The sequence below is a fragment of the Mytilus edulis genome, chromosome 8, assembly GCF_963676685.1.
Source record: "Mytilus edulis chromosome 8, xbMytEdul2.2, whole genome shotgun sequence".
In the NCBI taxonomy this organism is placed as follows: Eukaryota; Metazoa; Mollusca; class Bivalvia; order Mytilida; family Mytilidae; genus Mytilus; species Mytilus edulis.
In genome coordinates this window covers 63,631,511-63,644,397 of record NC_092351.1, presented here as the reverse complement: position 1 = coordinate 63,644,397, position 12,887 = coordinate 63,631,511, and the positions used below count along the sequence as shown (strand labels likewise).

The 12,887-nt window shown below is 31.5% G+C and overlaps 1 protein-coding gene across 1 annotated transcript; it reads left to right on the top strand.

The window, feature by feature from the left end:
* Positions 1–5,054: 5,054 nt before the first annotated feature.
* Positions 5,055–12,680, top strand: LOC139486059 (uncharacterized). Its single transcript, XM_071270749.1, has 2 exons — positions 5,055–5,155; positions 10,200–12,680. The coding sequence occupies exons 1-2, from the start codon at positions 5,149–5,151 to the stop codon at positions 10,958–10,960; spliced, it is 768 nt and encodes a 255-aa protein (XP_071126850.1). The 5' UTR covers positions 5,055–5,148; the 3' UTR covers positions 10,961–12,680.
* The last annotated feature ends 207 nt before the right edge of the window (positions 12,681–12,887 follow it).

Sequence of the window (12,887 nt, the reverse complement as noted above, 5' to 3'; positions counted from 1 at the left end):
TCAATACATCAGTGAACTTATTTCGAGTTAAACAATTGTCTATACAAAGTCTGTAACTGTTTCAAAATTGAATTGATATATAAACTCTACAAAACAGACCATACTTCATCTTTTATATCGTATTTGAAAGTTCCAAAATCAACTTAACACTGATACATGTACATGTATACGTGCACTTGTTTAACAATGTTTTAGGTCGATCTCTATCCGACACAGCTCATGTAATAACTCAATATTTAGAAATAAATATTTGAAAAGAGCTTCTTTTTTGGATACAAACATTTTCTTTTCAAACACTTGTAAAGAATTTTAAGATATTTTGCCTTGTGCTTTAAATTTTACACTTTATATAAATGAATCTTAAAGTTTTTAAACTTTTGTCTTCAAAATACTTCCTCAAATATCATCTTTACTTAAAAAATGATAGATTTACCGCACGGACCTTAATAAAAGTTGTATAATAAAGTTTAACAGTATTGACGCATTCACTACGTAGCGTAGTCATTACTGTAAAACAAAAACCAAGCCAATATTTTAAAGTGCAGAAAACTTAATATAATAAATTTAAAGGGGCACTAGCTACGAGATATATAAAAAATCTAAAGTTAATTTTCTTTTGTTCAATCCAGTGGTTAGGTGAAAAAATTTCAGGATCCCTGATCCCCACCGTCAAACCATATATATTCTTGTATGAGACAATAAAACAAATCAAATGAATATAGGATCATCCCCTTTGTCTTGGGTTGGGAACCCCCCTTTTTAAAATGGCTGGATCCGCCCCGGCATACCATCTAGCTAGCTATAAAGGCTTTAAAAATATGAAATCAAACAAGGAAATTAACAGTGTAGGCAACTGTTTTGAATTAAAAAAAAAGTCTTTTACATATATAACAATGTTAAATTTTTTGTGCATTTATTTTTGCTTATCGTATTTTCAATAATGGACAAAATTGCATGATTGAATATTGTAATTTAAGAAAAATCAGCATACATGATATAAAATGGGAAGTGGAAACTGGGAATTTGACAAAGAGACAACAACCCAATCAAAGAGCAGACAACGGCCGAAGGTCACCTATGGGTCTTCAATGCAGTGAGAAAAATTCGGCACTGGTCTTCAGCTCATAAATATGTATCAGAAATGAAAACGAGATACAGCTTTCAGTTGTATTAATAAAAACCTCACAATAAGTTCTGAATATCAGAATATACAGTATTGCAAGATTCTCTCAAAATGTACACATAGAGCTGAAAAACTGTCAGTGACTGTAAAATTAATCATGCTAACATTAAAGTCCATGGAGTCCATCTTAATATGCATACTCTCGTACAAAGGAATATAAGTATACAATAGACATCAAGTTTTCAAAAATAAGAGTATCTATGCCATTAATTTACGACAAGATCTTAATCAAGAAATAATTTCGGTTTGTTTAAATATTTCGGAGGTTAGTATGACCTCCTCTTTGGTGATGATGTTTTCGTTTTAAAGTTGGGAAAATTGTTTGTACATGTACCAACAAAAATAAAAACACAAAGTCAATCTAGAATTATGTTTTTATCATTTTTTTATGTTTAGGTTGTCAGCAAGATGAAAAGGACAAGTATGCAGTTCAAAATTCAAAATGTGGATAAGTTGAGGTTCTAGGTCTTACCTTTGCAGATTTTCATATTTTGCATGAATGAAATCAAAGGTTATATGATGGACAGCAGAGAAAGAAAAAAACAACTTTTCAATTATCCTGCTCCTGGATAAATGTAAAACATCTTGTTTTTCGGTAAGTTTTATGCTCTGTTTTGATAGTGTTAGTGCATTCATCTTTCCAGTCTTTCCTCTAAATTGTAAGTTTTTGGTGAGTGTTCACCATGAATTTCAGTAAGTAACTTGTGGATTTAAATGTATATACTCAAAATTTAGTACTAATATTAATGGGATTTTAGCATGACATCCTGCCAAATGCTTGTTAATCATGTTTATGTTCCAGAACAAACAAGTATTTGGACTGTACGCTTGCCCAATTTTAAGAAGTTGGTCAAGTTTATTACAAACAAATGTACAGTACAGATCAACATAACTGAAATCTTTAATAGATTAATACAAAAAGTTTAATTGCAGTTAAAATAAAAACACAGGTTTGGTCGAGCTGGTACCAGACAGTACAAATATACTTAAATGGTCTGACTGTACACATATGGTGGGACTGTAAGTTCTGGACCGTAAAAGTAACATCCGAATACTGATATGGTCTGGAACATTTATACATGTCTTAAAATTAATATCAAACACATTGGTGTTTGATAGAACTATAATGTTTTGGGATATCAAAATCAAAAATATCCCATTTTTACTTTTAATAAAGAAGAAGATTATTGATGTATGTTTAAATGTATATTAAAATGAGACAGCAAGCCAACAACACAAAAAAATAAGGATAAAACATACATATTTTTTTTGTATCAATGTTATAATTTCCAATATGTTCAAGGTATTTTTTCATTGAAATAAAACACAAATTGAAATCTGTCTGAACTTCAAAAGCTTAAAGAAATATTGTTTCTGTTGTCTGCATTTTGTATAATATATTGCAAATTCTTGTGAATAATGGAATGTTATTATAGTTGTCTAAAGTTTTAACATTGATCTTTATACTGTAAATTCATAAATTATTGCGTGCATTTATTATTGCGATTCTGTCATTTTAAACTTAAATGCGATTTTAAATTTTACGATTTTGAGAAAAATCCTGTTTAATCCATATAAAATATTTCATAATGCGAGTTTAAATTATTGCGTTTACAACTTCGTTGCATTTTTCGCAATAAAAAAAAACTCACATTAATTCCGAATTTACAGTATATATATATATTATGTATATAACTTGGGAAAATACCCAAATGTTATAAAGAAGAATAAATTGATTGATTGTTATATGGTATTAGAATAGGAAGATGTGGTATATTGCTAATTTGACAACCCTCCATCAGAGACCAAAGGATGTAGGCCGTTAGCAACTGATGACACTGGACAACCTTTAACAATCAGTAAAATCCATATTGCATAGCTATTTTTATTGAAAATCATATTATTGCTACATGTATGAAAACAATTTTGTATAATCCATTACTTTAGATTTTATTGGTTCTTTTTCAGAAGGATTGAAATTCACCACCTAGAATAAATGGAGAAAACATAGAAACAAGACCAGAATAAATTCCAAGACAAAAGTTGGATCAGTTATTATTTTCATCACTCAGTCAATGATTTGAAGTTCTTTTAAATTCAAAAAAATATTGAAACCACAATAATGTCAAAGTTCTGTGCTGAATGTCCAAAAAGTCGACTATACCATCAAACAATGCTGGATGATAAGAAACTATTAATGTTTTGTGTTGAGGGATATTGTGAAAAAAATAGATTTACTTAAATACCTACTAGTATGTTAAGCCTAACAATAGAGTTTTTATTGATTTCAAATGGCAAATAATTGTGTTTCAAGAAAGTATTCTATAATTCATGAATAAACATATATTGATCTGCTTTGTTGTTTAAAAGTTTAGTTTTGAACAGTTAAAGAACAATATGCTAAATTAACATTTCCCAAGAAAAAAAGATATTCAATTAAAAAGATTCATCTTATAACAATTTACTACCAAATAGAAAACATTGTAACATACACATTACTGTTTATTTATATCTATATATTTACAATTAGAATCCCATAGGATTTTAATTTGTCCCATGGGATATTAAAAATCCCATGGGATAATAAAAATCCCATGGGATTTTTTTTGTCCCATGGGACAACAAATATCCCATGGGACTACAATAATCCCATGGGACAAAAAAAAATCCCATGGGATTTAACCAAAATCCCATGGGATAATGGTAAATCCCATGGGATTTTGCCCTGTCCCATGGGATATTGAAAATCCCATGTTTTTATAATTCAAATTGCAAAATAAATATGAAAGTAACTGTAGAAAACCAATGAAATTATTGAATCCCATGTAATTCTGCACATTTTGGTTATATACATGATATTGTAGCTCTTGTTTGAGGCGGCGGCGGATTTGCAAATGAGTGTTTTGCAAATTAAAAGTGTCCAGTGTTAATAATGAAAGTGAAATAGTGAAATAACAATTCGCTTTTTTCAGCCAAAGAGGTTCAATTTTGTAAAATTATGCTAAGAAACATTGATAATTAGTTATTCACTTGCAAGTGAATGAGTCGACCTCTTTAAATCCGTATTCATGTGAAATTCAATTTAACCCCTCGCTAGAGATTGACAACGCATGCATTTTACGTGTACTGGTTATTTACAGAAAAAGAATGTCAACAATGAAAGTTAAACTACGGTATATCATTTGATTACTAATTAGATGCACATAAAATCATTCTTATGCGGTTAAAAGCAATGAGAAACATGTATTTTTAATCTATAAAAAAATCAAACAGACCTATTAAAATCCAATTGCACGTGTTGGTTTAATCTATTCATATCTTTATTTATGTTTACATCGCTTATATGGTCATCTGAGGTCAAATCGATAGTTAATTAGATGGTGTCTGTCCTAAATTACACACGAAACGAACCTATATATTATCTACCCCATGCTCTGTTTGTTTTAGACTTTTGATAGTTTGGATAAGTGTTTTACATTGTTAAAAATCAAATATGAGAATTTGAGTCAAATCGGTGACTATGAATTTGACAGCTAGTGCCCCTTTAATAAATTAAAAATAATTCATAATTATATTTCTTTGGAAAAATGTGACAATTATTCAAAATAAATGATAAAACGTATTGGAAATGATAACATATTTTGTAAAAACGTAGTTCAACCACGCAACTAACGATAAATATGTAAAAAATGAAATGAATTTAAGCAATTACATCCTGCTGAGGTCAATTTGATAAAAAGACAAATCTTAAATCAAAATTCATCACGCTACACATGAATGGGAATTGAAACTTAATAACTCGCATTAAATGGTATATAAGGAAAATTTAAACGCACTTGTTGCGCAATAATAACGAAATATATGTAAAACATGTTGAAATAGTTTCGAAATTTGACGAATGTAATAATCAAGATCACATTTTATTCATTAAACAACCAAGGATTCTACCAAGTACTAATTGGATCATGGAAGGTAAGGTCAAACCATTTAGCTAATGCTATTTATGTTTTATGTATCCTTTTAAAGTGTGCAACGAAATTGTATCATGGACGTTGTATTGTTTTAAGGAGTAGGGGCAATAAGGCCCTGTATTGGGCTATGAAAATAAGGTTTTTGAGAACCTTCAAATTTGCACATATTTTTGGGATATGCATGGAATCAAGAATTGTAAATGAATTATATAATACGATTTCTTTTTATTACAAGACATCACAAATACGTCATTTTATAAACCATTTGTATGAAAACGAAAGCAAATGCAGTTTTTCATCGTTATCCTCATTGTTGAAACATCGTGCTAGTCCAAGAAACGACACAATAATACTCGAAAAGTTGTATGACAACTACAATATAGAGACATAATCTCACCAAATCAAAAGTTGTTGTGTTGGTGCGTACATACTTTTCCAATTAAAATATAATTAAAAGGTTATGCTACACAAGGAAAATTTCAAACAATCACAAAAATACAAACATTCGTTAAAAATGAAATTTGTTTTTATTTTTCTTAATACCTTTAACTTTAGTGTTGTTGCTACAAATACATGAAATATAATAACATAGATATATGAAGATGTGGTGTGAGTGCCAATGAGACAACTCTCCATCCAAATAACAATTTAAAAAAAGTAAACCATTATAGGTCAAAGTACGGCCTTCAACACGGAGCCTTGGCTCACACCGAACAACAAGCTATAAAGGGCCCCAAAATTACTAGTGTAAAACCATTCAAACGGGAAAACCAACGGTCTAATCAATATAAAACAAAAAAACGAGAAACGAGAAACACGTATAAATTACATAAACAAAGGACAACTACTGTACATCAGATTCCTGACTTAGGACAGGTGCAAACATTTGCAGCGGGATTAAACGTTTTAATCGATCCAAACCTTCTCCCTTTTTCTGAAACAATAGCATAACATCACAACATAGAAAAACACACGATAAAATATCAATTGGCAGGTTTAACTTAATAAAAAAAAACGTACATTAATACACTATAAACGAATAAATTTGATCTGCGATATCTGAATGCAAATACACAGTTAATAAAATATTAGGGAAAAACATGTATATTTATAATTTAAACTAGCCACTAATATGAAGCCCTTATGCAAATAGTTTTTCCTTACCATAAAACATACTTCACATATACATTCAAAGCTGGGTGATATCGAGGTTCATAGAATAAATATGCGTGCCGGTGTCGCAAAATAAATCTTAGGGAATTTTCGGCGAATCCACTCTTGTGAAAGCCACAATCGTCCATTACAACCGTGTCCCTGGGACGTAAGCAATGATTCCCAAATCGATCTTAATCCTGTAAAGTATCATATAAAAAATCAACGATATGAAATTCATTTGAAGGTCTATAAGGCTGACAAAAATAAAGGAAATAATGGGCGCAAGAATGACCGATATTCTACTTTTCTGATTTGTGGACAGAACGAAAAAACAAAAATAGAAATTCGCGAGGAAAGAAAAGCATTGCAGACGAAAATTCGAAACATACGCCTAGAAGTAGAGTTCCTAATCACACATCAAAACCAGTTCTCCGAGTATAAAGTAAGAAATGATGCTTCATTTATGAAAGTTATGAAAGACCGTTTAAGAAAAATAGACCCGTTGAAATATTCGCAACCAAGTATACTGATGCGCCATCTTATGTATCACAAGTCGGTTTTAATGGTAAAATCCCACCTGTCATACAAAATGACAGAATTGAGGTTCCTAAAATGGTAGAAAAGGCAGCTAAAAAGAAACGCGAATTAAATTCTGATTCTGAAAATGTGAAACAATTCAAACGAAAAAATCAACGCGATACAAACAAGCCTTTTGGGTTACATGTTATCCATTAGCAAACTAGATTAGGCAACAAAGAGTAATCAAATAATTGAAGAGCTTTTAACACCAAACAAACTAATTATCTGGTATTCGAAAAAAAGTAAAATAACAAAAATACTGAACTCCGAAGAAAATTCAAAACGGAAAGTCCTTAATCAAATGGCAAAATCAAATGATAAATCACATCAAACGAATGAACAACAACTGTCATATTCCTAACTTGGTACAGGCATTCTCAAATGTAGAAAATGGTGGATTGAACCTGGTTTAATAGCGCTAAACCTTTCACTTGTATGACAGTCGCATCATGTATGTATGACAGAAGCATTACTTACAATGTAATAGTTTTCTAAAGAGTTCATTGGGATACAAAGGACAAAAATAGACAATAAAGTAAATTTTTAGATGGTGACGTTCCATTGTCACCATCTTATGGTGTTTATATATCTCAACTTGTACGATTCGCTCGTGTATGTAACATTTTAGCGAGAGAAATTTATGTATTACTGAAAAATTATTACACCAGGGTTTTCGATATCACAAACTAGTCAAAACATTTACTAAATTTTATCATCGGAATAAGGAAATCATTCGTAAATATAACTCAACATGCAGACATCTTATACGTTCAGATATTTCACATCCAATCTTTTATGGTAATATTCTTTACAAAGCACAAACATGTCAGTATTCACCTCAAAAGCTAACAAAACCTTTAAACAGGCTTAATAAGAAGAGATATAGTTACGATACTGTTGTAAGGTCATTAAAGATAATTGCATGTTTTGGCTTTAATATTGATTCACTTATAGGGTCTATGCACCGGAATCAAACACATATATTCTAAAACCAGTTGTTGGCATGACACGGGTTATGTTCTTCTCATATATTTCATGATGGTATAATACTTAACCCCTAACAGGAGGGATTGTGTCTGATATTCATATGATAAAGACATAATCTTTCAATCAGTTTAATTGAGGTCGGGAGCTGGCATGTCAGTAACTGCTAGTGGTCTGTTGTTATGTATGTATTATTGTCATTTTGTTTATTTTCTTTTGTTTCATATTCTGACATCGAACTCGGTTTTCTCTTAAACTGAGTTTTACTGTGCGTATTGTTGTGTTTTTTTTACATTGGCTAGAGGTAAAGGGGAGGGTTGAGATCTAAAAAAAACATGTTTAACCCCGCTGCAATTTTGCGCCTGTCCCAAGTCAGGAGCCTCTAGCTTTTGTAAGTCTTGTATGATTTTTAATTTAAGTTTCTTGTGTATAATTCGGAGATTAGTATGACGTCCATTATCACTGAATTAGTATACATATTTGTTTAGGGGCCAGCTGAAGGACGCCTCCGGATGCGGGAGTTTCTCGCTACATTAAAGACCCATTGGTGGCCTTCGGCTGTTGTCTGCTCTATGGTCGGGTTGTTATCGCTTTGACACATTCCCCATTTCCATTCTCAATTTGAATAAAGTAGTTAATTTCCCAGCTGTTTTGTTCTCAAGTTCCACGGGGTGATCAGACCACCCCTACCAGATCACCCCAGTTTGAGTTTCTTTGTTTTGCAAGCTTTACTCTGTTTTGTGACATTTTGACGGGAATGCTTAATCCACAATAAAACTTATAATTAATTATTCGAAAAAGACTAACTATCAAAATTTATGTAGAAAAAAATCCAGTGTCTATGCTGGGATTCGAACTCAAGACTTTTAGCATATAGTCCAACGATTCAAAAACATAAACCAGGACGAATGGATACAAACTCATTGTTAATTAAACATATTTAAACCGGTCATCGGGATGATCTCACACTGACACGTGCACACCGCGCCTATAGGGATAACTATTACAAAAAGACAGTCCAGAAGACTTTTAAAAAAGACTAGTAGTTAGATTTGTCAAGGTTATTGTAAATTGGGTGTAATAGAAAATACTATATAAATATAACGCATGGTTTCCCCTTAATTATTTTGTAAATTGGACCAATGCACTTACAATCAAATGGTCAAATTGGGAAAAAAAGAGAGACACAAAACGAAAAGTCATTGAAATTCAGTAAAAACGACAGCTGTCATGGTTTTACACCAAATGTGATAATATTGAATAAGGAATATGAAATCAAAGTTACAGCGGCTGTAAATGTTGCATAATTTATTACAACTTGACTGCCTTTTTCATTTTTTAGCCTCCTCGTCAATATGCTATGACACCTTACTATGGTGATGGGGAAACGAAATAAAGTCGAAAAAAATGCCATGTATATTGTGAGACAAATATCTATTTTCTATAACTTTTAATATATATGTGAAATGGGACTTTTCTTCTCCGAGTTGCTTCAAGGAAGTATCTAATATCTTATTTATAATTTTGATGTAATAAATGTAGGCGTACGTGTATTTGACTATATGTAGCGTCAGTTTCATTCTATAAAAAAATACATTAATCATGGCAGCTAAATATCCTTTTATATTTGGTCTTTTTTAATCCCTCCTGTATATATCACTAATTTTGTCATCAAAGTGTTAAGTTCTAATGTAAAATACGTGCAAAAATGTTTCTTATAGCTGATTTCAATATTTTCAAATGATACTGAAAAAAACCCAAACAGTTTAAGAAAAATTATTTCCATGTGCCAGCGAATTGATACAATGTAATAAAAAGATAAAAGACATTTTTATGAAAACCCAAAGTATCACTAAAGTCAACACTGCTATTAAGGTAACCTATATTAAGGACACATATTATATGTCAGGTCACTTTCCTATCCCGCTTTGATAATACCTTTGCATAAATAAATCTCAATTGATAGGTCACCATTCTGAAAAGGTGTCAATTGTCTCTAGTGCAGACAGAGGAAAAAAGCCATTGAATAATACAAATGCATGCCCTAAATATTCATTATATAGCCATTCCAGAATAATAAGTCCGGCTGTCTGTCTGTCCCGCTCGGGTTAAAGTTTTGGTCAAAGTAGTTTTTGATGAAGTTGAATTTATAATTTTAATGCCAAATTATAGTTTTAACCAAGATTTAAAGGTCCACTGAACATAGAAAATGAAAGTGCGAGTGAGGCATCCGTGTACTATGGACACATTCTTGTTTTAAATGTGTTTGGTTCTCATCTTTAATAACATTTTATTTAAGTATAACAAATTGAACTTATTTTTTACAGAATCAATAAGACAAAATGCATCAATAGCTTTACATCGGTATCTAAGTCATAATATTACTGGAACAGAGAAACACGTAAAAACAATCAGAATGATGAACAATGCCAAAGACTACCTACAAACAATGCGAAATTGCACATTTATCACAAGTGGAAGTTTTGGAGAAGGGCTTGTGATGAGGGGTAGTGATTTAGATGTCATGTACGTTTGCAAATTTGCTGAGGTTTGTGAGGACAAAAACGTTTATTTTAAACCTAATATAACGTACTTTGAAATGGAAGCTGAAGATTGCCAGCCATGTTTCGTACGTCTACGTCTACGGTATTGCACAGGTCGATTTTTCTTCGGAAGCTTTTTAGAGGAGATGGGAGGAAATTATTATCTTTCAAACGCTAAACTTAAAGAACAAATGACAGACCTAAGATGTCCAACTATTCACGGGCCATGTTTGTCCGACACCAATGACACATTGGACATTGCATTGTGCTTTCGTAGTACGTCTTGGATACCACAAGCACAACATTGGGTAACACGATCACATAACTCATGGCCAAGTTACGATGTTCAGAAGTCTATTATACAACACGGCGTTCTCTTTGTACCAATAGGTGTTAAAGGATCTCCCAAAGAAGATTTAGATTGGCGAATATCCTTTTCCGTTGCAGAAAAAATTCTAATTTATTCTTTCACACATACACAGTTCCTATGTTATGTTCTGATGAAAATTCTTCTCAAAGACGTTATAGCTATTGACTTGTCTTGAGAACTGCTTTGTTCGTATTTCATGAAAACAATTGTGTTCTGGATATCTGAAGAAATATCTCCTTCAGTATGGAAACCTAACAATTTAATACCATTATTTATGAGATGTTTCAGGAGACTTCTATATTGTGTTGAATACTTAGTTTGTCCACATTTCTTCGTTCCTGAGAATAATTTATTTGAGAATAAGATAAACAAATACACACGTGTAATACTCTTGAATAAGCTACATATTTTAAATAGTTATGGATGGAAATGCATTTTATTCTCAGACCAAATCCCGAATGGACACAAATTAACATCTCGATTATACAAGGATCAAAGTTGTTCACATATAGACATTCGTAAACTATTGTTCTCCCGAATTTTCTATATTTCATATCAGGCTCATATGCGCTCATTTGATTATGAAAAAGCAATTCATTTAATTTTATCTTTGGAAAGTTCAAAAATAAAATATCTGTATTTGCATTTTATGTCAAAGTTTTCTTGTATAAGTGATCAGTTTCAACCATTTGAATTCACATCCGAAAACAAATTTACGTATAAGAAATATAATACCTGCTTAAGCAGTCTACTGCAGAATATGCACCATGATGCTGTGTCTGGATGGCTGATGTTAGCCTCGTTTTTCTATAAAAGAAAGCAGTACTATATAGCTCTTGACATACTGCAGTATTCTCTATCAAAATGTTCATCTGAAAAGCTTTACCATGGTATGAATGCTTCACCTGAACAACATGCATTATTAAACCTGAACCTTTTGAAGAATATGTCGATCCCAAAGCTATGTAAATTCATGCTGGTAAATGTATTAGATCTTATTTCATTAAGACCGAAAGAAATACCGGACGAGGGAGAGGGAATATACAATATTCCACCTGTTGTGTATGCATATTTTCTTTGTTTTTTATGTCATTATCATCTTAAGAATACCAGCAAGTATCGCGATTCAATCAGGGATCTACAAACAACTATAGACACAAATTATTTCACAGGAAATTCTTATGAGAAATATGTATCTTACAACACGCTTGGCCTTACCTTTGAATTGTCAGGCAACAAAAAATCAGCAAAGCGAGCATACAAGCAAGCTTTAAAATTCAAACCCAGAAACAGAGTCGGATGGTAGCTACTGGCGTCGAATATGTTAATGCATATATTGAATGTATTAATTATAATGCAAATTAAGTAAGGTGTGGAATGAACATGTGCATCTTTGAAGCGGCAACTACAACAAACATCCAGTTATTTAATATTTTAAATTGAAGTATTATATTTATAGTTGGTCATTGTAGTGCAGAATGATTGTCGATTTGGGAAAAAAGCTAAATAAAGGCAACAGTGGTATATAAATTTAAAAACAAATCCGGGTTACAAAATATAACTGAGGGAAACACATCAACTATAAGAGGAGAACAACGACAAAACAGAAAGACAACATTAAAATGCATATAATATAACAATGGTCATTTTCCTGACTTGGTACTGGAATGATGAATGCAAATGCTAAATCATCTTACTGACGTTTTTCTATGGAGTTTACCACCGTTTAATATTCATGTGACTAAACACATATTTTTGTATTTCATTTTAGATGATCATACTGCATTTGTTTACCTAAACTATGGTATTTGTATTTTTATCGTATGTTTCTCTGTAAATTTGTATTTAGATTTTAGAGAATAAAGTATTTACATGTATCTATCTATATAACATAACATCAGTTGTTTGTAATGTCTAACTGTTCTGAAATTTAAAAAGAAAAATTATGGGAAAGACTATGGTTAGATATAAACAAAATACACTTTTTATAGTTTACAGTTTAAAGTTTACAGTGCAGTGACAGAAGTGTAAAAAGTCGTCTAGATTACGAGTTTAATCTCCCCAAATAACACACGGCTAAAAATGGTCTTAAGTTAAAGACA